Source organism: Centruroides sculpturatus, unplaced genomic scaffold (assembly GCF_000671375.1).
Source record: "Centruroides sculpturatus isolate CEXI.00-Female unplaced genomic scaffold, Cexi_2.0 scaffold1409, whole genome shotgun sequence".
Classification (NCBI taxonomy): domain Eukaryota; kingdom Metazoa; phylum Arthropoda; class Arachnida; order Scorpiones; family Buthidae; genus Centruroides; species Centruroides sculpturatus.
Window position 1 is genome coordinate 184,096 of NW_019387705.1, and position 24,661 is coordinate 208,756.

The window sequence follows — 24,661 nt, forward strand, 5'->3', positions numbered from 1 at the left end:
AGTATGTGTTTTGTGTAGTTTTTAGTATTTATGACCTGATCCTGTATGGCAATCATAAATTCTTCCATCTCCCGAAAGAGGCATCCCCAAGCTAACCAGCTATTTAACGCAGTTTTGTCAACAAAATTCTGGGCTAGGTCATAGGGTTGTCTGCCGTAGAGTGTGTTTTGAACTCACGATTGCTTAAGTGTCTATGCATTTTATATGTTCTGTCTTGTCCATATGATGCAAATGTAAGTTTAATGGTGATTTTATTTGAGTCTGCTAGACTTATTGCTTTATGTAACTGTGATGTTTCTTGCTTTTGTAGAAAAACTCTCGCAATGCTCTTGTAGTGAAGGTTTACTATATCAATCAGACCACGTCCGCCATCTTTATGTGGAAGGATTAATCTTTCTATGGCAGATTTAAGATGACGTTGTTTATGCTTAGTAAGTGTTGTTCTTGTTTTCATTTGGAGTTGCTCAAGATCTGTACGAGTCCAATGTATAACTCCAAAAAAATAAGTAAGTACTGGGACGACATATGTGTTTATTGCTTTAACATCATTTTATTTCATCAGTGAATGAAATACAAGCATAAGAAACACAACAACTGCGATAAAAATATATAAATAAAACTTCAAATTAATAGAATATGTAAAAGTTTACGTCACACCTTTCACCTTGTGACGGCACACCAGTGTGCCGCGGTACACCGGTTGCGGAACACTGATCTATAGAATAAATGCTTTATCGATTTCGGATCGGTAATCGCGCTATTTTTGCAGGGATGTCGGTGACTACGTGCCATTCATGCTCGACGAGGAAATTTCCCTTAACTTTACATTTTTGAATATTTTTGTTAAATGGCGTATTTAAATTTAATGAATTTTTGAAAATGTGACCTCGCATTGGGTCACATTTTTTAAAAAAGTTTTTACATACTGATTACGTGACGTTCAGTTATCCAATCGGAAGTATCGATCTAACGAGCTCGTTATTTAGAAAGTGGTATCGCTCATCTAACTAATGTACGGTACTGTACATACAATTCATCTTTGTTTTATAAACGTGGAATTAAAAAGACTCGCTTTTTTGACGGAAATCGCAAGAGGTAATAGGTAAGAGGTCTAGGGGAAATCGTAAGAGTAAAATTGATTAGGTAAATTCTAGATTTAAAAGAATAAGAACAACCGAGACCCCTAAAGGCCGTGTAGTCCGATTTGAGCAACATCGAATAAGAATGGCTTTGTCAAGGGTTGCAGAAAAAGCACCACAACGTCAAGCTCGACTTGAAGCTCTTCTCAATTCTTTAATTTCTACTTTCTCATAAAAATATTCCGTCATGCTTGACGGGAGAATTTCTAGTTGTAAATAGTTTCACAAGGTAAAATTAAAATTTCACAAATAAACTATAATTATAGTAACAAAACAAGAACACTACTTATATTCTGCAAAAGAAAAAACACTGTCCCATAAAAATCTACAACGTACTTTTTTTTTTAACTCTTTCCGCCCTGTGGGCACTAGAGGGCCTCTTTTTGCAAGCCCATTATGGGTTCGGTCAGGCCCACAATGGGGCTGGCGGGTGGTGAGGGATGGGGCCAGACATATCCGAACAGTCCACCCCCGAAAATTACCTGGGGATTTTTCGACCCGTTCGGATTAGAGCCTGGGTCCCCCAGAGCAGTAGGCTGCCACCTTGACCGCTGGGCCATCCGACCGCCAATCTACAACGTACTGACTTGTATGGTACGGATCAGATTGATCTGACTACACTATAAATAAACAATCATATGGCTAAGAGAAAATATGACAACTGACCTTCAAGACTCGGCTCGTATGCGATTCAAAAAATATTGGTATATTGAGGGTTAAATACTATTCTTACCGTTTAAACTTTGATCTTGTCTTCTTTATAATAATTAAACAAAATATAGAAAATAGCTAAATTCGAGATGAAACAATCTGGATTTATATCAATTATCTAATTGCCTAAATTGCCTAAATCTCAAACCTGAAAATAAACAAAACAATTTAGATTTTTATGAAAAAAAAAATTATGAAGTGGCAATCTTGCCCACAGATTTCAATGTTTCGACTTAAAATAAAATGGCGGTCGATAGTACCCAGTCGTCTTTGCCACCAACTGCGTTGTATCTAAGGTCACAGCCACTCTAGGTACAATATTCTAGCTCGTTCGTGACAACTGAGTTTTACATTTATTTTGATGTTGGTGACAACTGAATTTTATAATTCTTAATAATATAAAAAGATTTTTAAAACAGAAATGATAACATTTAGAAAATTCCATTCTGTCTACAAACGAAATGCGCGCGGAAATTAATAAAGTTGATTGGCGCCGTAGCTTAGTTGGTTAAAGCGCCTGTCTTGTAAACAGGAGATCGCGAGTTCGAATCTCGTCGGTGCCTCGGTTTGTTTTGTTGTTTCTATTTGCTTTTTCGAATTCGAATGACTTCGTTATAACCGGAATACTTTTGACATTTACACTTTAAATTTTTGCGAGAAAATTGCATTTTGTAGTTTACTCAGTAATCTGATTCTAGGTTGTGGATAAAAGCTATCTGGAACATTGCGATGTATTCTGTTACGACTTCGAATCGAGATTCTGTATTGAAAACTGTCCGACCCACATCGACGCCTAATCAATTATTGATATGTGGCAGGTGTGATGCACAATGCGTCGTTACAATACAGTAATACCCCAAACTTACGCGATAGGTGGGACCGAGCGATAATCGCGTAAGTGGAGGCANAATATATCATCATTTTATATTATTATTTTATTGATAAACAATTTTTGTTAAATTTACTGGTTATAGCTGTATATTCGTTTGTGAATGGTTGTCTCTTTAATCCAACTTATTCTTTTAATCCGACATTAACCTGATGCTGTAAGATAGTCTACCGAAAGAATAAGTCGGATTAAAGAGACAACCATTCACACATTTTTGTTAAGTTTTTTTATACTATTTTGATGCATATATAAAATAAATATTTCATTACTTTTTTCTTATCTTTTTCATATCAATTTAAAAAATTTAAATTAAAAAAATGATAAAAAATTGTTTATTTGTCATCATTGCTTTTGAATACTACGAAAATACTGTAATACGCACCTACTTTGTGATCGAAAGCGCACGCTTTTCCAAGTACTGTACAATACGTTAACACGCAATTAGTCATAGTTTCTTCGCTTACTAGATATCTCGTAGCAAANGTAAACAGGAGATCGCGAGTTCGAATCTCGTCGGTGCCTAATATTTTTATTGAATTCATCCTAAAATTAAGATAATTCTCGTACTTCTATAACCACCGAGCAGCACTTCGTTGGTTTTCGTTGTGTGTATATGACGTTATGATTTTTCTTGGTATTATTGAAATTACAGATATTATTTGCAATGTCCGAATAGTATAATTTATCTTATATTAATTATGTTTCGTTAAAATCGTACAATTGTAATTGATCATTATCGCAGCGCGATCAATCTGTGCATTGATCGAGAGAGCGTTCCCTCTCCGATTTGCATTAGTATGTACGAACAGAGCACAATTTTACTCTATTGCAGTTTGCAAGGAACCCTGAAAAAGCCGTGCTCTAGTTTTCGTTAATAGACTTAATAAAATATCATAACAAATAGCGCCAAACAAAATTTAGTTATGACTAATTAGTAATATAAACGCTATTTTTAAACTAAAATCTCGTAACAGCCAGGAAGTTTAATGCAACTCGTTGCAGAATTTTTTGACGCTTTGTTTATTTTTTGTGGCGATGTAAAAAAAAATTGTCAAAAATGAAAATTTTAGCTATACAACGAGATTTATCATCAAAAATCTCTAATATATAAATGTTTTTGCCTGAAATTTTATTAAACCAGTAATTTACATTAAAAGTTGTTTTTTAATAAGTCATATGATTTCTATAGGCAGCACAACTTTTCATTCACCATTCTTCTGTATTTAACAAATAAAAATAAAGATGTAAATTTATATATACAGTAAGCATATAGTTCTATTACTCGGTTCTTTTTATTTGCGTTACAAGTAGTGTGTCGTGTCAGTTAAATAAAAGAAGTTTAAAACACCTTATTAACTATAGAATTTATAGTTAATAATTATAGTTTACACTGACGTTCTTATCGTTAATTTTAAAGCCTTTGTAATGCACACAGAGATGAGTAATTATTATGCGCAGCTTTCAAATTAATCAAAAACCTTAATAAAGAAATAAAAAGCAAAAATGCTTCGTCGAATTACAACAGCAAACAGCTTACTATATTTCTTTCACGTTGAAAATGGCGACTTCCGTCCTGCTTGCGTATATACTGGCTTCACTTGGTTTTGAGAAGCTGCCAATCCAGAATTATAACTCCATGGTTGATGCACCCACAGTATGTTCCGTCTAGTCCGAAACTAGCTATACCACGTCAGGCCCGTCAGAGCCGTCGTACGAGAAGCCTCTTCATTTGTCGGTTCTGCTGTAACGTCCTTAGCGAAGTTGCGGCCGAAGTTTTCAACGCGAAAACGTGTACGTCGTACGTTCAGCACCGCCTTCCTGTAAGCGTAGAAGTTTGGAACATAATTCCACTGACGTTCTAAATGCCATTGTCAAACTTCTAGGCTTACAGGAAGGCGGCGCTGAACGTCCGACGTACACGTTTTCGCGTTGAAAACTTCGGCCATAACCATGGGCGTAGCGAGGGGGGAGCCTGGGTGGGTACGGCCCCTCCCAGGGAACCTGGTGCCCCCCCAGGAAATCACAGCCGAAAAAGTGTTGAGTCGATTTGTAAACACCTAAAGCTAAAATAAAAGTTTTGAATACTAAAAGAAAAGGTGAACGGCTTGCTCGGTGCCCAATAATGAACAATAATTTGAAATAATTCAATTTTGTGTCAGGTTGGCCTCCACTAGGCCCCCCCATAACAAAACTCTGGCTACACCCATGGCCATAACCTTGCTATTATCTGGTAAATGTCGTTCGACTTTGATCTATATGGTCTATAATTATCTGACCATCCTCTGTGCGGGTCGAATAAATAACGTTTCCTCTCACGTTGGTGATGTTAACTTAGATTTAGTGCTTGGCATAACTGAAATTTCGAACATAAACTGAATCGCTGACCCGGAAAGCTCGGTTTGGGAATCCATTTCTAGTTTCCCGTTGTTGTCTTCTTTTGAAGCTGAGAAACAGCAATTGTCCTTGCAAGTTTCGTCTCATCAAGAATTCAGCAGGACTCACTCCCGTTTGCGAAAGAAAAGGGTCACATGCCGCGTTATTAGCGTTCTGGCTAACTTCAATCCGATGTCAGCTCCTTTCATTTTCTTCGGAGTCTGTTTTGTAAATTGCACGATCGTCTCCACCTGACCCTTGGACAACAGATGGAAGATGGTGCAATAGTGAGATGTTGAATATCGTTGTTACTAAGCAATTTGCCCACCAGTGGCCAAGCGGTCTTCGTTCCCTGAACACTGGAAGTTAAGTCGTAGAGTTCGCGCCTTGCTCGGACGGGCTGGCCACGTGGAGTTTTCCGGGATTTCTCCACGTCTGTAACGCCTAAATAGGGCCGTTTCCTTTAAAAAAAATCTTCTGGAAGGCCTATCCCTAGGGAGATCCCCAAGTGTTGCGTTGCCATAACTTAACTTAAAAGCCCTGGTCACACTATGCGATTTCTAGCCGCGCAGGCGACTGAGACTGCAACAAGCGCGAGTCGCGCGCATCTTCTCCTGATCACACATTGTTCGTTGACGTTGCAGCTCGGAAACACGTGACCCTATAATAAACCAATAAAATTAAAATAGCTTGTTTTTGACTACTTTTGTGAGTTTGCCGCCATTTTACGTTCTACTTCAGAGTACTTACGGAATTTTAGCCACTTTTCTTATTAAAACAGCAAGCAGTTACTTTTCTGGAATGAATAAAAGAAAAAAAAGCGATTATTTTGATAGAGCTGGCGAGAATAAAAAGATAAAATCTTCGATAAAACGAAGAATTAAAATCCCACAGGTATTCTTGAAACTGAATAAGCTCCATCAATCTCGATTCTGTAAAAGTATTAATTCTCTAACTATCCGCCATGATGATGAACTATTTTCAATGTTGTCACTGTATGACGTGGCACAAAGGCGTTTGTTGATTGAATGCGCGTTTGCAATCATTGCGAGTAGAACAAACTTTTTGTTTCTAGTTGCGGTTGCAGTCGCACCGGTTTTCGAGGGGAGATTACTAGTTAATGGGAACAGCCGTCGCCTGCACGGCTGGAAATCGCATAGTGTGACCAGGGCTTTATACGCCAGAAAATACGGTAACTAAGCAATTTGCGAAATTCTCACGACGTAAAGACAATTTTAGAGGGATACAACTGGCTTTGGACATCACAACACTCATCCAGACACGTACAATGTATCATCGTACCATCGCTTATTTTCATTCATATCTCACAGCAAAGCTCTTGTGGTCTCTCTTCCCGATGACACTCACAACACATAGGTTTGCTCATTCACATTGTATAGATCCAGTTAAGGTTAATTGTACAGCTAATACTTTTCCATTGTGTATCTTCCATTGTTCTTCAAGTTGTTTTTAGTCTTCTTACATGTAATAAAAAATTAAATAAATAAAAACTAAAAATAATAAAAATAATTGGCGTCTTGCTCATGGGTCTTTTGTCAATGCATACTTTAGTCTGTCGAGTTGTTGTCCTAGTCAGTAATCTTGTTTAGTAATAAGTTAACTTTAAGTTAATATAACTAGTTTTAAGATAGATATAAGTTAATTTTAAGTTACTAGTACTGTTCGCTGTTTACCCTAGTTGTTTCAGTCAGGTTATTCTGCTTCTTACAGGGTTTGCTAGCTTAGTCTCTGTATTATTTTAGTATTAGTTTGAATCCTTTACTTTAGTTTTAAGCTTTAAACTTTACTCTGTCTATATCTTTTATATAGCTGCATCATTTATTGATGTATGCTATAATTCAAATTTTCTTTTAGACTACTGCATTGCAGTCTAAAAACTGTACGCTACATTAATCATAGAGGAAGTCGTAACCTTATGTACATCGCTAAAAGAAATCCTTCCTTACTCTTCTTTCTATCTCCTCACCATCCTCCTTCGCTTTCCCTCTTCTCTTCTTCCACCAGCTAAACACTTTGTATACGGTCATTGTTTTTCGTTTAAATTAAAAAAATGCTTTTGTCTAACATGATCACTGTTGGAATTCCGTGCATAGAAAACAGTTTTTGCAACACTTAGTGGCGCATTATCCTTTGGGCAGAACCGGCAATTGCATGGGGTTCCCATCAACAACCTCAAACTAATCTTTTATAAACTTGTTGTAGGTAAAATATCGAAATTTAAATTTGCTCCACATCTGGTAACTCTAGATTGCGAGTGTAGGCACAGCGCAGAACTTAAGGCCGATTCCGCAGATATGTGAGTCTTTTCTATATTTACGAAAAAGCCGTAGTTGCCATCGATGGACATGTGCGCCCGTCTTTGTAGAGTCCCAATCGACTAGCTAGAACAGAGTGGCTGTAGCAATGCCACGTGTAATGAAAATTGAATACACGTCCGCCATTTTCTTTATAGTCAAGGGGCGTGCCATTTGTGTACTGTAAAAGTAATGAGCTAGAATATTCTAATTCGTTGTGTAAAGGAGTGCAAAGGAAAGGAAGTGTTTTAATTTTTAACTGCTATGATATGGATCAAAATGATTTTATTTAGATTATTTTTAATTTTGGAAGTAAATAATAAGACAGTTCTTTGTTTAACCTTTTATTTAAATATTTCGAAACAAAAGAAAAAAATTTTGTTGAGATAGGTTAATTAAATGTATTTCTAAACAGTCTTAATTTTTTTAAGTTGCTAGTTTTAAAATATGGTAATGTATTTAAGTTTTTTTTTAAAGAAAACTGGGTTAACAATGCTTAATTAACATATTTAATGAAATTAGTTCTAGGCATTTATGTAAAATGTTAGTTCATGTTAATTAAATCTTTGCCATTCAGAAAGACATGCGTCATTCTGGATGGCAAAGATAAATTAACTTGAACTATTCTTATGTCACGCGTAATTTGTACACACCCCCTAACAGTCCAGTTTCTACATACGGACAAAGAAAATATGAATCGCTAATTCAGCGGCTCGTTGGTCTAGCGGTATAATTCTCACTTAGGGTGCGAGATGTCCCTGGTTCACTTCCCGGATGAGCCCTTTTCTTTTTGATGTCTGCATTTAATGGAATGTTTTCTTTGTCCCTTTTTGATAAGCAACACTTTTTCCATTTCCTACAATTATTAATCCTTATTACGTCTTAAAAGGATTTGAATTACAACAATTTGGTTCATCATCACTTGACAAAGTCAAAATGTAGTTTTTCATTACTAATGTAAAAGTTGTATGTCTGTTTGAATTCCTTATAACTCCTGCAATTTTTGTCCAATCCAGATGAAATTATGTTTATTTGAGATAAAACGTTTATTTAAGATAAAACGTTTTATTTGAGATAAAACGTTTATTTGAGATGAAACGTTTCAAACGTTTCATCTCAAATAAACGTTTCATCTCAAACGTTTCTAAAACGTTTATATTTGTTTTAACTTCTGATGTGAAGTATAGGATACTTATTTTGCGAAAATATTAGCTATAGAATAAACGTTTTATCGATTTCGTATTGATAATCGCACTTACGTTGCAGTGACGTTCATGCTTGAGGAGGAAATGGTTCTGAAGTTATATTTTTAAATATTTTGACAAATGGCGTATTTTAAACTTACTTCATTAAATTTAAACTTTAAACTTAAAAAATGTTAGCCGCATCTTGTCACTTCTATAACGAATTAAAAAGAAAAAAAGCTTTCCATAATGACCACGGGATGTTCTATTATCGAACCGGGAGTAACGATCTAACGTGTCCGTTATTTAGAAACTGTTATCGCTCATTTAATTAACGTACTGTACGTAGAATTTATCTTTGTTTTATCAACGTGGAATTAAAAAGACTTCGCTATTGTCGGAAAAAAATGCTTAGGAAAGGCGTAAGAGTAAAATTGGTCAGGCAAATTCTAAATCTAAAAGAATAACTGAGACCCCGAAGGATTTGAAGTCCGACTTGAGCAACATCGAGTAAGAATGGTTTTGTCAAGGGCTGCAGCAAAAGCATCACAACGTCAAGTTCAACTTGAAGCTCTTCTCAATTCTTTAATTTCTACTTTCTCATAAAAATATTCCGTCATGCATGACGAGAGAATTTCTAGTTCTGTATATAAATACAATATATGCAGTAGATATATTATGCATGTGCCCATTTTGGATGTTCTTGTGAACTAGGACTTGTTATACCCTCAGTATAACAAGTCCTAGTTTACAAGAACGACTAAAGTGTACACAAGCATAATGTAAGTAATTAAGGACAAGAAGTATGTATCGACATTACTTATATGTGTATATAATGTGTTACATTTATAACACATTAAATACGATTCTTTCTATCTTAGCACATATTACACATTACACATATATACATATGTGTATAATGTGTAATATAAATTACTTTTATATACATATGTGTATATAAAATTAATTTAAATATAGATACTTAAATTAATACGTTCGTGATCATCTCTTTCTTTATTTAAATTTTCCTTTGGTTCCCTCAACAATTAAAACAATGGTGTAAGTAACGCTTCAAGATTAACGGTACGGGAATAAAGGCCCGTTTACAATGAAAATTAAGCCTGAACATAAAACTTTGTTATTTAATGCAACCGTTCACAATCAGTTACTTAAGTTTAATCTTAAACTTAGAGGACGTTTCTAAACTCTACGGTATCGCCACAATTTGAGATGAAACGTTTCTAATCATCTCTGTTAGCAACAGGAAATGCGTAAGTCACGTAACCGTCGAGCCCTGTAGCTTCACCGATCTCTTAAAGTCTGGTGATTACCGGAAGAAAATTTAAACTTCAAGATGGCAGCCACAACAGAAGAGTCCGAAGTTCTTTTTATACATGAAGATCTTAAATTCGCTTTAGGTGTGGATAAAGAGATCGCAGTTCTTATAGTACTTACTTTAAGTGTACACCGGTTCAGTCTAAAGTGGCTTTTGAAAAGAAACATCAATATAGCGTGGTATAACTTCTTTAACAATTCCTTCTATCTTAGCACACTTTGTACCTTTGTTTCTTTCCCCTTCTATTACTTTTAGAATTAACAATTTTTCTTCCATATTTGAAGTAAAACATTTTTGTAGACAAAAACGATTCGCATAAGGACTAAACACACACACAACATCGGCCATTATTCAGCAGCATAGAAACACATGTCAGTTTTTCCGTTGTGTCAAGTATCGCTACAGGAAAGATGCCATTACAGTAATTCATTTTGTTCGTTTTTGTTTCTTTACCTTTAATGACATTATTGTATTTGAATTTCTTAAAATTACTTTGAGATCGAACGAGAAAAATTGAATTTATAGTTACGACATTTTAAGAACTTTCTATAATTTTCTAATTTTGTTATATTTTAATGGATTTATTTTGGATAAAATGAGGAATGAGCTTAGTTAAAATGAATCTCTTGAATTCTCCTATGACATTACTAATTTTTGTAAATAAATATTTGCCAGTGGTAAAATTAAAAAAATAAGAAAAACTGTTTTAAATTTTTGACAGACATTATAATTAAAGAAAATACTTTGCTAATCGTAAATAAGAAGTTGATTTCTCACCGTAGAAGATAAAAACGTTATAACGTAGGGGAATTTTAACCTATTAAAAGAAATTAAAAAAAAAAAAACCTATTTGAAAATGTGTTAAATACTCTAGCAACGAGTTACTTATGTTACTTTTCTGGCAATAAAGTTTAAAATGTGCATGACTTCATCTGTTATGAGATTTTATTAAAAACGTTTCATATTATTAATTACTAGCAGACCCCGCCACGCGTTGTGGCTCAAAATGTATCTATTATAAATGTATAACACTTCCCCCGTGGGGGGAAATTTTTCGAAAAATTTCTTCTTAGTGTACATTCTCTTGACATACCCTATTAAAACACAATAAAAAACGCAAAAAACCGCATCTAAAATAGTATAAATAGAAGCAGAGTTCTTTACGGTAAGCCTTAATCCTAACCATCTTCCTTCAGTGGGGGAATTTCGACATGTATATTTATATAAAAACACGTGCGTATTCGAATGCAGCATTGTGCCAAAATTTCAAAGGAAACGGTAGGAACAAACGAACATTACATTTTTATTTATGTAGATAGATAGAAAATGATCTGCTTTAGTTCATTTTCACAGAAAAGCATAATGCCTCACAGAAAAGCAAACTTCGGGCGTCGGACTCGTAGCGCCATCTGTTGGACATAAAAGCCTTAACCTAGATTATATCTTTTAATTTATATGAATGTTTAATGGAATAATATACAGCCTATGTCCACCCTGAAGTTCCATTCTAAATATTGGTGAAAGAATTTTTGAAATCGGATGAGTAGTTTCGGAGATTACCCGCTACATCCGAACTTACAAACATTACCTCTTTATAATATTAGTATAGATTACGAAACGGAAAACGCTCAATTTTGAGGATAGAGATGACTTTCTTAAGAACGTTGTAAATACAGAAGTAAATCGTTATTAAGTTTGTCCTCTTTTGAGATATGACACACGATTTCCCCTTATCTCTCCATTCTTCGATCTTTAACCACCAAAATTTAATAACATCAATCCTACTAATACCCAATCCTCCCTGCGAAATTTAAGAAATTTTCGATAAAATGTCCCAGAGTTATTAAGCATCAGAACAGATGAGCAAATTCGTGCCTCCTACATACTTACTAACATCCATACATACAGGGAAAATACCTCCAACTTTTTTTTGCGTTTCTCGATGTTAAAGATCCCGAGTCCAAAAATGTAAATATCTTAGAGGATCATTTTTTGACCGATCGCCATGCTTTCTCTCGTACAAATTCGTTTGAAACAAGCAGTTATGTAAACCTGTTTGTGAGAGTTACTTCTACAGCCGAGTAATTAGAAAACTGCAAAAACGCATTCAAGTCCAAATTATAAAAACAAAATTCAACTCTTAATAGATGAAATAAATTACCACGAAACCGATGTATAATCAATGATACAATATATAATTTATTTGTAATAGGTCTGTTTATTGGAAGATTCATAGATTCGTAAATTTTTCCGATAATTTGATACAACAAAAATTACAATCACAATTTAGTCTGCGCAATTCCTTCGTTCTAGAGATAACTACAACTATGAAAACAAAGATGAAAAAATTACTTTTAAATTCAATATTTGACGTACGTGAACTTTATGCTGTAAATACAGAATCCGTTAGAGTCTCGCTTAGTTGAAATGAGAGGTAAACATAGTACACCTATATAAAACTTTTGTCGTTATCGGAGGGTATGTTTTTCTTCAATGCATTGTTCAAGCGCAGCCAAAAAAGCCGAGCGGAATCTTCGGAGTTGTGCCACTCGATGTAGTTTATGGTTTTCATCAGGTAGCGCAGCTTCTTGCTGATGATGTCATCAGGAATGGAGCCATATTTGAGCAATATCAGAGAATTGTTTGTTTCGAACAGCCGGTGCTGCGCCAGTTGCATCTCGAATTTGCAAAACTCGCTGCGTACGAAGTTTTCGGAAAGGACAAGAATCACTTTTCTGGAATTATCGATGCTGCGTACAATGTTGTCAGTAATTAAATTTCCGAGCAGGAAGTCCCTCTCGTCTATGCACACGCGCAGGCCGAAGTCGTTTTCTATCTTGTCCAGAAGTTTCTTGGCAAATTCTCTATCCTTAGAGCTGTATGAAATGAAGACGTCATATAAATAACTGTCGAAATTCTTTGTCTCTTCGTAATTAGAAATTTTCAAGCGAACGTAGAACACGAAATATCTGATATACCAGCGATATCTGTAGCCCATGGACGAAAACAAGAAGAGGAAAAATGTTAACACGAGCAAAGGAATACCCACGCAAACGAAATAGTTAATGGGAAGGACAATGCATAAATCCTGTTGATAGGTGGCATTTATCAATAAGATTCGATTCTGATTTTCTTTCGTAAAACGGCAAACGTATCTGTCGTAGTCCAAATTGGGGGTGTTATTTCGCACCCAATGGATCATCAGAGGCAAAAGACAAGAATTGCAATCGAAAGGATTCCCGTCCAACTGCACTCTCCGTACATGTTTCACGTCACGGATCATCGACGATTCCAACACGGAAATCAAATTGCCGATAAGACTTAAATTTCGTAGATTCGGTAAACCACTGAAGGTGTCAGATTTCCAGAAAGTCAGTTTGTTATGACTCAGATCGATGTGTTGTAATTGGTTTAAATTTCGAAAAATACCGACCGGAAGTTGTTGTATCTGATTTCTGGAAAGAGCCAAAACACTCAGTTTAGAGAGAGAGAAAAATAGATACTCTCCAACGGACTCTATGCGGTTGTTGTTCAAAATCAAAATACTTAAGTTCTTCAAATCCTGGAAGGTTTTAACGTCTAAGTCTATAATGGAATTCGAGGACAAGATCAAGGTAGTTAGTCCGGTCAATCCTCGAAAAGCTCCGGAATAGATCCTTCCGATTTTGCAATTTTTCAGTTTCAGAATGAAGGGGTAAAAATGAGCGAAGGAATCGTCCGGAAGATACTGAAGGGGCGTTCCTTCCATGTTTAGAACAGACTTCAAGCGAGTTGCTGAAGAAACGTATTTGAGTCTTAAAACAAAGAAATTACCGGGAGGTGATATGAAGTCAAAATTCAAGAGGAAGAGACGAGATAAAAAAAAGATAGCCGATGGAAAACCCAAAAGGGGGTTACCCGTTAAGTCTAACTGCTCCAAGTTGGGAAGGGTGCAGAAGGCCCGAGACTCGATATAACGGATTTCATTATAAGGAAAACGCAAGATGCGCAATTTTGGAAAATAGGGAAAGTTACCGTAACTTAAAGAAGTGAACCCGCAGGATAAACAGCTGAGATTACGGACGTCGATACCATTGAAGATTTTGGGGACAGGTAAAGGTAACATCTGCACGTCTTTGCTGAATGTGAAAGTAGCTTCTTTAACTGTTGCCAGCAATAGGTAAGGCTTCAACACTTTCATCCATAGAGTAACCGAACGTTCTGTTTCAGAACCATTGAGTGTCTGTAATAACACAGAAAAGTCTATGACGACTTCGTGCGGACAGGGGACCGCCTTTTGGCTCAATTCCGACAGATCGAGAGAGAGAGAAACGAGGTGGGCGAACACCCTCGACGTGTAATTCGAAAAAGATACCTTAATGTCGTATTCTTTCAGCTGTCCTTTCGTTATCATTTCTAAGCATAAAGGCTTGCTGTTCAAAGGTGGTCGTAAATTGGAGACGTTCCTTTCGCTCTTTAATCGCACGAAGTAAAGATACAGGGGGTATTCTTCTTTGCAGCGCCTCCACTCTTCCGGAAGCGACTGAAAGACGAGAAAAACGGTGTACCATTTGGTGCTGGTATCAAATATCGATATGGAACTGAAATAATAATGATAGTATAAAGTGCAGTTAACTTGAACGATTCCATCTTTCTTCTTCAGCCATTGGCATGTTTTCAGTCTGTACTCGGCGGACATGATGTCAAAGGAATGGCATAAATCTTCCGAACCATCCTTCCAGGCCGTTTCTTGCAAGCTCCACGGTAACGTCATCAGGACGATCTAAAAAACGAGAACAAATGAATTATAACGACTCAAAATTTTCCTACCCTACGCCATCTTGGAAAAGGTAAGATTCTGCAAAACTTTATCGAAACGTCTACATATTTTGCTATATATTTTACGTGGAGGGTTTTTATATTTTTCGAATTTTTCAAATGTAAATGCACGAAAAAAATTGCGTAGGTACGAAATAAAATAAAATTTCATTTCTGCAGTTTCTTTCGCACATTTAACTTTGAAAGATTTGAAAAATATAAAAGCACTCTTTATAACATATGTAGCAAAGTTAAATAAATAAGCAAATAAATCGCAGCGTTAGATGATAATCTTCAACACAGTGTACAGGTGTATTTTTAAAATATTTTTTTTTTTTGCGATTTCAAAACGTCGTTGATGGAAGTCAATTGCCGCATTTTCAGCCAAATTTTAATTACAAATTATGCAATTGCAATATAAATAACAAAGCTTTTATTTTATAATTAATCGTAATTTAACTCATTATTCTCTGAGGTTATACATAATGGAAATTTTAACATCGAGCTCGCTCTTTTTTTCTGAAAAATACAAAAAATCGAATATTAATAAAATGTTATATTTGGTTTATTACAAACAAAAAATTTACAGTATTATATTAATAAACATTGTATACAGAATTGTCAATAATGTATTATTCTACATAATACAGGAACAAAAATTATAATTAGCTAAAAAGAAAACATCAGAAAGATAATTTAAAAAAACTAATATTTAATTATAAAACAACCCTATGCCAAAAGCTAGCACAAACGCTATTAGGAAGGATATTTCATGTTTTTTGATCTTCTAAGAAGATCCATAGCCGAACGATGATTTTTCAGAAAATATTTAACATAATTATCAAAATTAAATTCATTCAAGGGTTTCCTATTTAAACAGATTGTAATCAAGTCAGAAATGTGTTTTACGGCCAGAGAGCTTTTGTTGTAACAATGTTTATTGACCTAAAGACTCGTTCACGCTGCTAACCTCGATTGTTTCCACAATTATCCTGGCTTTTTCAAGGTGCTGGGAATTTCGTTTTATAACTTTTCAGTCTACTTCTACCAAATCTCTAAAATCGTTGATTATAATTTCACACTTCAAAATAAAATTTAAAGTTCGTATTTTCTTTTATCCTTCTTGCCACGGGGACGTGACTTATTCCACATTCCGTATTTCGAGATAACAAATAGTTCATTAGAAATGTTTTTCAGTTCTTCTTCAGTGTTTACAATTTTCATATATAAGTTTAGAATTACTGTACTTTGCCACATTAACCTATTCATTAAATATATCACAGTAGTTTTTCTCGCCATACTTTGTTAAATTTGACTGGGCTGTAATTGGAAAAAATTATAGACCTATAAATTCCCACTGTCGTCCGTCCGTGTGTCGTTTCTTAATATCGAGAATTAGTTAGATAGATGTAAGGCGAGACCATATATAGAAAGCTTAAATGTAGAAGGACTCGATTAACACTATACGAACTTCCGATGCAAACCTTGCTTCGGGTTATTTCAATTTAAACATTTTTCCCTGAAAGGAGTTAGATAGAAGACTGGCATGACTCTGTGGCTAACAGGAAAAGTACGATGTACAGGGGATTGCTAACGGAGGAAAGTATTATGTACAAGGGCATGATACTACCAGAGTCAATAAATTATCTGGTCTCTGAATGTCTATTATTCTCACCCATAAAAGTAGAGGTAATAAACAAGTTTGCCGATAGGTGTGCTAAAATCGTTTTTGCTCTTGGTTTGTTTTTATTCTATAAAGAAAAGCTCTGTATCCGTGTAAAATAAATGTTATAATATTGGTAACTGTTTAAGCAACTATATTTTATAGAGCTAATCTCCATATAAATATTCTTATTTAATAAAAATTTGCTTAAAATAAATGAATAAAAACTAATACATAAAATGCATAAAAATTAATTTTACATAAGCTTTTGTTTTATATAGTAAGGTTATAAAAAGCAACAGATAAATTCAGTTTATCTAAATAATTTCGAAGTTAACAAAATTTTCATTAAATAAGCCAGATAAGTAAATAATACGCATTTAAAAAAAATATACTGTACAGTAGTTATTTAAATTACTTTAAAGTTTTTAAATTATTAAGTTCATATTAATTTAAAGTCATTTATTAAATAAAAATGTTGAGAACTTAAAAATTAAAATTTTATCATAATCTTTTATGAATTATTTAGTTGTTATAAATTACACTCGAGCTATAAGTGCAGTTAACTTGAACGATTCCATCTTTCTTCTTCAGCCATTGGCATGTTTTCAGTCTGTACTCGGCGGACATGATGTCAAAGGAATGGCATAAATCTTCCGAACCATCCTTCCAGGCCGTTTCTTGCAAGCTCCACGGTAACGTCATCAGGACGATCTAAAAAACGAGAACAAATGAATTATAACGACTCAAAATTTTCCNAATTATTTAGTTGTTATAAATTACACTCGAGCTATATAAAGTTTTTTATTGTACAGTAGATAATTAACATCTAAAAATTTTAAGCATTATTATGTATACATAACATTTCATTGAATATAAATTGATACTTATTAAAAATATATATATTCTGTTTATGGTAAGATTGAACACTTTAGTTGCATCAAACAAATTAAATGTGATGAAGATGGATTTAGATCATTCTTCATTTTTGATTTGATAAACATTTTCAAAGCTAAAGTGAATAACTGCATTAAAACAATTTCAGGTTTTATATGTCTTACATGTGTTTTGCATAAACTTTATTATAAAAGTTTTAATACAATCTGTATTAGGATTAACATCTTTAAAATTGTTATTTACATTTTTTTACTATTGAACACTGTGTTCAATAGTAAATAAATACGAAAACACGGTTTCAAAAAACGAATCAATTTACATTTTTGTAATATAATTTTTCAATTCACAGAAAGCCTTTGTAAAATATGAAATATTCAAAATTCTGTTTTACATTTATGAATTTCTACATATTTTATTGACACTTTAAAAAACTAATAAAAAAATAAACAATAGACAAAAACATTCAATAAAGTTGACAAAAATGGCTAAAACCATGACTTTCTCTTACTACACCTATTCCAAACTTGAAAGTTTATTAGTAAAGCAAAATCAGGAACGACATGACAGAAAAAATTGTAGAAAGTATGTTAAAAAGGAAAATTAAATTATTGAAGTAGAAAAATATCTCACTTTATACAATCCTAAAGAAAAGGATTATAAAAATGTTGATACAATCAAGTATCAACATTAATGTGACCGTATAAACCAGGGAAGTCCAATCCGCCGACCACTGCATCCTAAATTTTCTAGGTACATTTTCATTTATTTTCGTAAAGAATGTTGTTAAAAATTATTCTCGTTTCACTTGATACAAGTTGATGTCGTAATAATGTAATTGGTGCTAGAAAACTGTACTAGCCCACATGCATAACATACTGTTGTAAACAATTCTTTTTGCGCATGAAAAACATGAAAACTGTTGAAAAAATAGGTTGAGTGATTCCCATTTAACTAATATTCTTAGAACTAAGACTAGTACCATAAATGCAGATATTCACAATATTATAAAAGGAAGGAAGTATTAGAAATCAAATTGAATTTATTTTTTTTTTTGTACGAGTATAATTTTTTTTACTATCAATAATACAGTATTTTATGTAATTATATATATTTGTTATTATTTTTAAAAGCATATATTTATATAAAGTACCTTTGTGGTCCGCTGAATATACGTAAATTTCCAATTTGGCCCATTAGGAAAAAAGGTTGGACAATCCTGGTATAAATATTTGCGGGAAACGGTAAAAGAACCGAATGGCTTTGACGTAAGGTAACGACAGCTTTACTTTTCCGGTTTAAGTTACGGGTTAAATTATGTTCTTCGTACCCAAACCTGTTCCGTTTCCGCATCGGACAGGTTGCAGACATAGTAAAATATAATATAGAAAATCGCCCCGTCTCTAATGCAGATTCTGTTTTAGACGGTTTACTGTATCATTTAAAATTCAAATTAATCAGAGATACAAAAAAGATAATGAAAATATTATAATTTATTTCTTATTTAATCTTGAAAACTTATTTTAAATCAATTGTATAGGTCACAGTTAAGATTTCTTTTCCGAGAATTTCCTTTAAACTCATTGAAATTATATTTTACAGAAAAATTGTTCAATTTTAATTTTCGGTAAATTTGTCCAAATTTTGACTATTTTGTTTTGTATTTGCCAACGCTATAACAAAATAAAGAATAATTACAAAATGCATATTGTCAATATATTGATTTCAATAACTTTCTATTAACAATGCTTTCGACATGCGACTATTTCTATCTTATACATTTCGCAACGGAAGTGTCGAAATTCTTTATGATACTTTACGAAGGGAAGATATTTATTTGTAAGAACACTTACCAGAGAAACGTAAATCGAAAAGAACTTCATGAGAGTCGCGCGCTAAAACTCCTGACGAAAGAATAATCTGGTTCTTTTATTCTCGGGTTTTTTTTTATCTTTGCTTACGTCTTTATCGAAAATTAAACAGAATGAATCATCCGAAATATAGTTGATCGATTCTTTTGTAGGTATGATCGATCTGTGCAGCGATCACTAACTAGACAATGTTATGTATTGGTGACAACAAATGTGAGAATCGTCAATTATATGCAAATTAGAACAATTCTTTGACTTGTAATTCAAGTTCCATTAAATTTGACTTTATATAAATTAGGAAAATAACGATACGTCGATCCGAAATGCCTTTCATCCTTCTTTCTGGACGTTAAAATTCTCTTACATCAGAATATATTGAAAGATGTTTAATCAAATTCTAATTTACGTTTTTATTCCAATAAGAAAAATAAATTTAGAAGAATTCTTAGTTTAAAACAATTAAATTTTCATCAAAAATTTGTTTAAAGTGTTTTCAGAGAGAAATAAATATTGAGGAAGTGACATTTACAAACTTTACTTGGTACAAAAATTCTGGAGACGATCTTTACGGTTCCAACTGTAAATAACACTTACGTATGTAAAGCCTCGACGTTTATGACTATTAAGAAGTAAGAAAGATTATTACTTATCCTTTTTTAGGACGTATTTTAAGTGACAAGAGGACAAGAATTTCATGTGTGATAAACGAAAGCTAAGGCTGGCATTCTTTATCTTCGTCTGATGATCAAAATATAAGATTTTTGATACAAAGAAAGGATTTGGACTCAAATTTAATCCAAATCCTAAGAATTGCTCGAGTCGAATATTCCCGAAATATTCAAAATTGTGGTAAATCACTGTTATTCTGCCAGAGATGAGAGTATAGTATGAAAATAACGAGTCATTAATTAATTAAAATTGTTTACTTCCTCTTTATTATCCCTTTAGTTAATGTAAAATATTAACATTTTTACAATAAAATTAATACCAAGTATTTCCTATATTAGAACGAATGATTTTAACTAATGAAGTCAGGAAATTGAAATTATATTTTAGACTCTACAAGTGTTTCAAATATCAATTTAACAATAATTAATTATCGATAAGTATATTTAAATTTACATACAGATAGCGGGTAATGAAATATTTGTATTTGCAGAGTGCATTCGTTGTGGTCTTATATTTATTTTCGATCTGTCAGACCATGAAGTTAATTATAATATGACAACGTTATACTAAAAACATAGATAGATTGTAGCTCGATTAGAAAAGTTACAAACAAAAGTCAGCCCAAAATTTTGATTAAAATTTGTGAAACTTAATAAAATGACAATTATGAAAATAAAAGTTTTATTATATTTTTTAAATCTGATTTTCGCTTGATAAAATTAATTTTATCTAAACTATAGACTAATAATTATTTACTGGCGATAACGTTGTTTATTTTGCGAAGAAATAATGTTATCACCAATATTTTGTGGAGATGACTAAAAGCAAAAGTTGCGAATGGACTAAAAAATAAAAAATCTACGGGCTTTCAAAAAATCCATTCAAGTTTGTTAGAAAGTGCCATTACTTTCCCGGCTCTGTTAACAGAGGGAAAGTATGGCGATCGGTCAAAACATGACCCTCCAAAGATTTTTATATTTTTGTACTCAGGGGACCTTGAAACGTCCAGAAATGAAAAAAAAACCCTCGGGAGTTATTTTGGCGTCAGTTTCGTTTAATATCTCAAGATGGGTAAAGATTAAGAAACGAAATTTCGCAAAAACATACGTATATAAGGTGCATTTACGCAATTAAATTTTGATGATTAAACATTGAGTGGAGAGATAGAGTTTGATCATGTGTCATAACTCGAGTAGACTCATAGTTAATAACGATTTTACTCGTTATTAACATTTACAGCTTTTTATCAAACTCGCTACTACGCTCAAAATTAAACTTTTTGCCATTTGATATTATTCAAAATATATAAAAAAAAATTTAAACAGAAATGATAACATTTAGAAAATTCCATTCCATCTACAAACGAAATGCTCGCGGAAATTAATATGGTCGAGTGGCGCCGTAGCTTAGTTGGTTAAAGCGCCTGTCTTGTAAACAGGAGATCGCGAGTTCGAATCTCGTCGGTGCCTTGATTTGTTTTGTTGTTTCGATTTTTGCTTTTTCGATTTCGAACGACTTCGTTGTAACTGGAATGTGGTTGACATCACACTTTGCATTTTGTAGTTTATTTCAGTAGTCTGATTCCAGACTGTGGATAAAAGCTATTTTTGACATTTCATTCGTAGTTCCTTACAAACTTCAATACGGTAAAATTGTTCTCTGTTCGTAGATACTATTTCAAACCGAGGTGGGAAAGCTCTGTGAATCGATACACAAAGTGATCGCGTTACGGTAATGGTCAATTATAATTGTACGATTTTAACGAAATGCAATTAATGTTAGATAAATTATACTTCATACACTAAGACCTCGTGTAGCGCTTAGGATGCGTTTTTAGATGACGAAGCGTTAAATGAAACAGCGTTAAACGAGGTCAATTTAACATATAGAAAATAGAGAAAGGTGAACATGCACTCAAAAATAAAGAAATTTTAACTTAATTTTATATTAATTTGCATAATAATATATGTTACATAACACGTAAACATATGCACAGAAATATAAAGTTTATTTTTGTAATGAGGGTCCTGGCTTTTCTGAAATTCTTGACTTTTTCTGCGATGAACTTATCTAGTGTCATTTGTCGCTTTCTTTTTCTTTCGTCAAGCAAATATTGGTAGCAGGAAATCGCATCCAAAACTCTTTGTCTTGCTTTTACACTTTCAAAATCTGGAACATTCGCAACAATTTGATCAACGATTTCGGTGTCATTACCAAACTTTTATTAAGGAAATCTGTAGCCAGCTAGTTCTTTGAGTTCATCGTTTTCAGAATCACTATTTTCCAGTTATACATATTTTACCAGTTCTTGAATATCGTCACCAAAAACATGCAGTAACTGCTCAATATTCTGCTCATCTACATCTCCTAGTCCTGCTGTATCGATTAGGTTGACAATTTGGTCAATGATAGACTGTTGTCGTTGAGAATCGTTGGATACCTCCAGCCGTATCTTCTTTCCCATATCGTTCATGCATTTTTCAGTTAATTCTTGCCAAGCGAAGTCGATATTGCCTAAGGCATCCATGATGTTATAATTTTTCTAAAATTGCACCGAACAAACATACATTTAAGAAAAGTACAACGCTAAGACGAATTGCCACCTTTTCTGATTGGTTCATGTCCGGAAATAATCGTATTATATACCAATCAATGAAATTCCATGATAATTTGAATCAGCGTAAATTTTTAGCATTGTTTTAGGCTTCGAGCAGACCGCGTTATATCGAATCAGCGTTAATCGAGGTAGCGCTAAACGAGGTGTTACTGTATCTTACATTGATTTCGATTTCTGAGCACTCAGTTGTCACCAACGACCTAGTTCGATAGTTCCTTATGTGTACTTTTCTTTCGCTCGACTTTGAAAGTCTTCCGAACATTTGTGTTCTCTCCCGGATATCCAAAACCTTCTCGAGATTCTACAGAGCTTTCTTTCTTTTGGACTATCTTGGCAAGAAACATGTCGAATCAGTTTTAAATTTTGTGAACGGTTGTAACATTTTAACTGACCAAGTATTAATATAAATTTAGTCATAAATTATTTAAATGAAGAAAATAAAAAAACTCATTAATTAATATAATTTTGAATTTTGTAATTTATTAATTAATAGAACAAATATTTCAGGAAATTAATTCTTAAATATTATTTAATCCTGAAATATTGATTAATTCTCCGCGAATAAAGCAAATATCAGTTGATACTATTTCTGATAGTAAATTACCCGCTTTATGCCATTCATTTCTTCTTATATAATAACAAAATACATCAGATGACAGCTTCATCATTAAATCCTCCTATTATGAATATACTGCCATTGAGAATCTAAAATAAAATATTTATAATTATTAAAATATTCAAATTCAAATTTAAGAGATTTGTCATACAATATGAAGCTTTTTACAAAATTAAATCTTTGTAGAAAACTTCATATTATATGACTAATCTCAATAAGAATTGTCTAAATCTCAAATCCAGGAATAAACAAAACATAACATCTATATGTATAAAGACGAATGTATGTCTGTGTGTCCTTCATGCATTATTACACCATTTATCCGATTGCCATGAAACTTTGGGAAGTTGTTTAATACACTCCCGCGAAGGTTTCTGGCATAGTACATTTATCCTACAAAAGCTGTCATGATGAAATGCATGTATACGAGCATTTCATCATGAGGATTTCAGCGCGGTTAGGAGTTGAAACTTTAAATTTGGTACATAGTTAGGGTACGTCACGAGAACGCACACTAACAACAGATTTTTCGAAATCCCCCCCGCGGGGAAAGACAGGATTAAGGCTTCAACAATGGAAGTGTTAAGAGAAAGCAACGTATGGGAGCAGATGCGGTTTTTTGCGTTTTGGCGGGAAATCGAACATAATTTTAGACCAATCGTAAAATTTTCTAATTAGTCTGGAAACAGGGAAACCTAATTCTTGCATTATGTGAAAACAGGTAAGATTGGCTGTAATGTAATAATCATTAGCGTAGCGTAGTGTGGGCGGCACTTTTTAGGGGGTGGCAAAATTTCACAATAAATAATATCTTGTAAGAATTTGAACCATTTTATTTCATATATTCGTCTACCTACGACTCGGACCGATTGAAATAAGCACGAATAGTGTTACCATCCATCCGGATAGTCCGGGTATCGATTCGCCTTCTGGGGATATCGTGCCCAACCTGTCTTTTTTTTTTTTTGTTTGTATAATTTATTTGTACATATATACACCTCCAATATTCAATACAGCTAGGTCACTTGCGTTACTCCTATCCAAGTCTCCCTAGTCGCTAACTGTAACTGATTTAGAACCAGCATGCACTGCACATTATTCTTCGCATTGCAAAATGACATACGCGTACGTAAGGAACTTCTATTCGAACAAATCTCACCCGCCGTCCGAGTCAGCGATTTTAATAAGGTGGCAACACTAGCACGGAATTTTTCATTACTTCTTCTGTGACGAAACTGAATTTTAGTCTTTTAAATTGAGATACCTAAATAAGGGGGGGTGAAATTTTCCTCCGCCTGGGCGGCTGACACCCACGTTACGCCACAGGTAATAATCTTAATCTTCGCTATCGTTAGTTTTGCCCAAGCAACTCCGGGCTTATCTGCTAGTTTTTTCATAAAAATTTAGACTGTTTAGTCTAGATTTTTATGAAAATCTAGACTAAACAGTCAGCTAGTTTTAATGCTTAAGACCTAGCCCTCATCATTTATGATATAAGAAAATATAAACAGTTTTAGATTGTTAGAAAATGTAGGTAGGTGTATTAACAATCTAGACTGTTTAGTCTATATTTTTATAGAAAAAAAA

At 33.6% G+C, this 24,661-nt stretch overlaps 1 protein-coding gene and 2 non-coding genes across 3 annotated transcripts; 2 read left to right on the forward strand and 1 right to left on the reverse strand.

The window, feature by feature from the left end:
* Positions 1–2,339: 2,339 nt before the first annotated feature.
* On the forward strand, positions 2,340–2,413 carry Trnat-ugu. Its single transcript has one exon. It is a non-coding gene; the product is annotated as a tRNA-Thr (tRNA).
* Positions 2,414–12,396: 9,983 nt separating this feature from the next.
* LOC111616586 (toll-like receptor 13) lies at positions 12,397–17,121 on the reverse strand (the record flags this gene model as incomplete). Its single annotated transcript, XM_023357983.1, has 2 exons — positions 12,397–14,709; positions 16,951–17,121. Coding segments are annotated over 2 exons (2,484 nt in total), but the record flags the coding sequence as incomplete, so codon positions are not given.
* Positions 17,122–21,236: 4,115 nt separating this feature from the next.
* On the forward strand, positions 21,237–21,310 carry Trnat-ugu. Its single transcript has one exon. It is a non-coding gene; the product is annotated as a tRNA-Thr (tRNA).
* Positions 21,311–24,661: the final 3,351 nt, after the last annotated feature.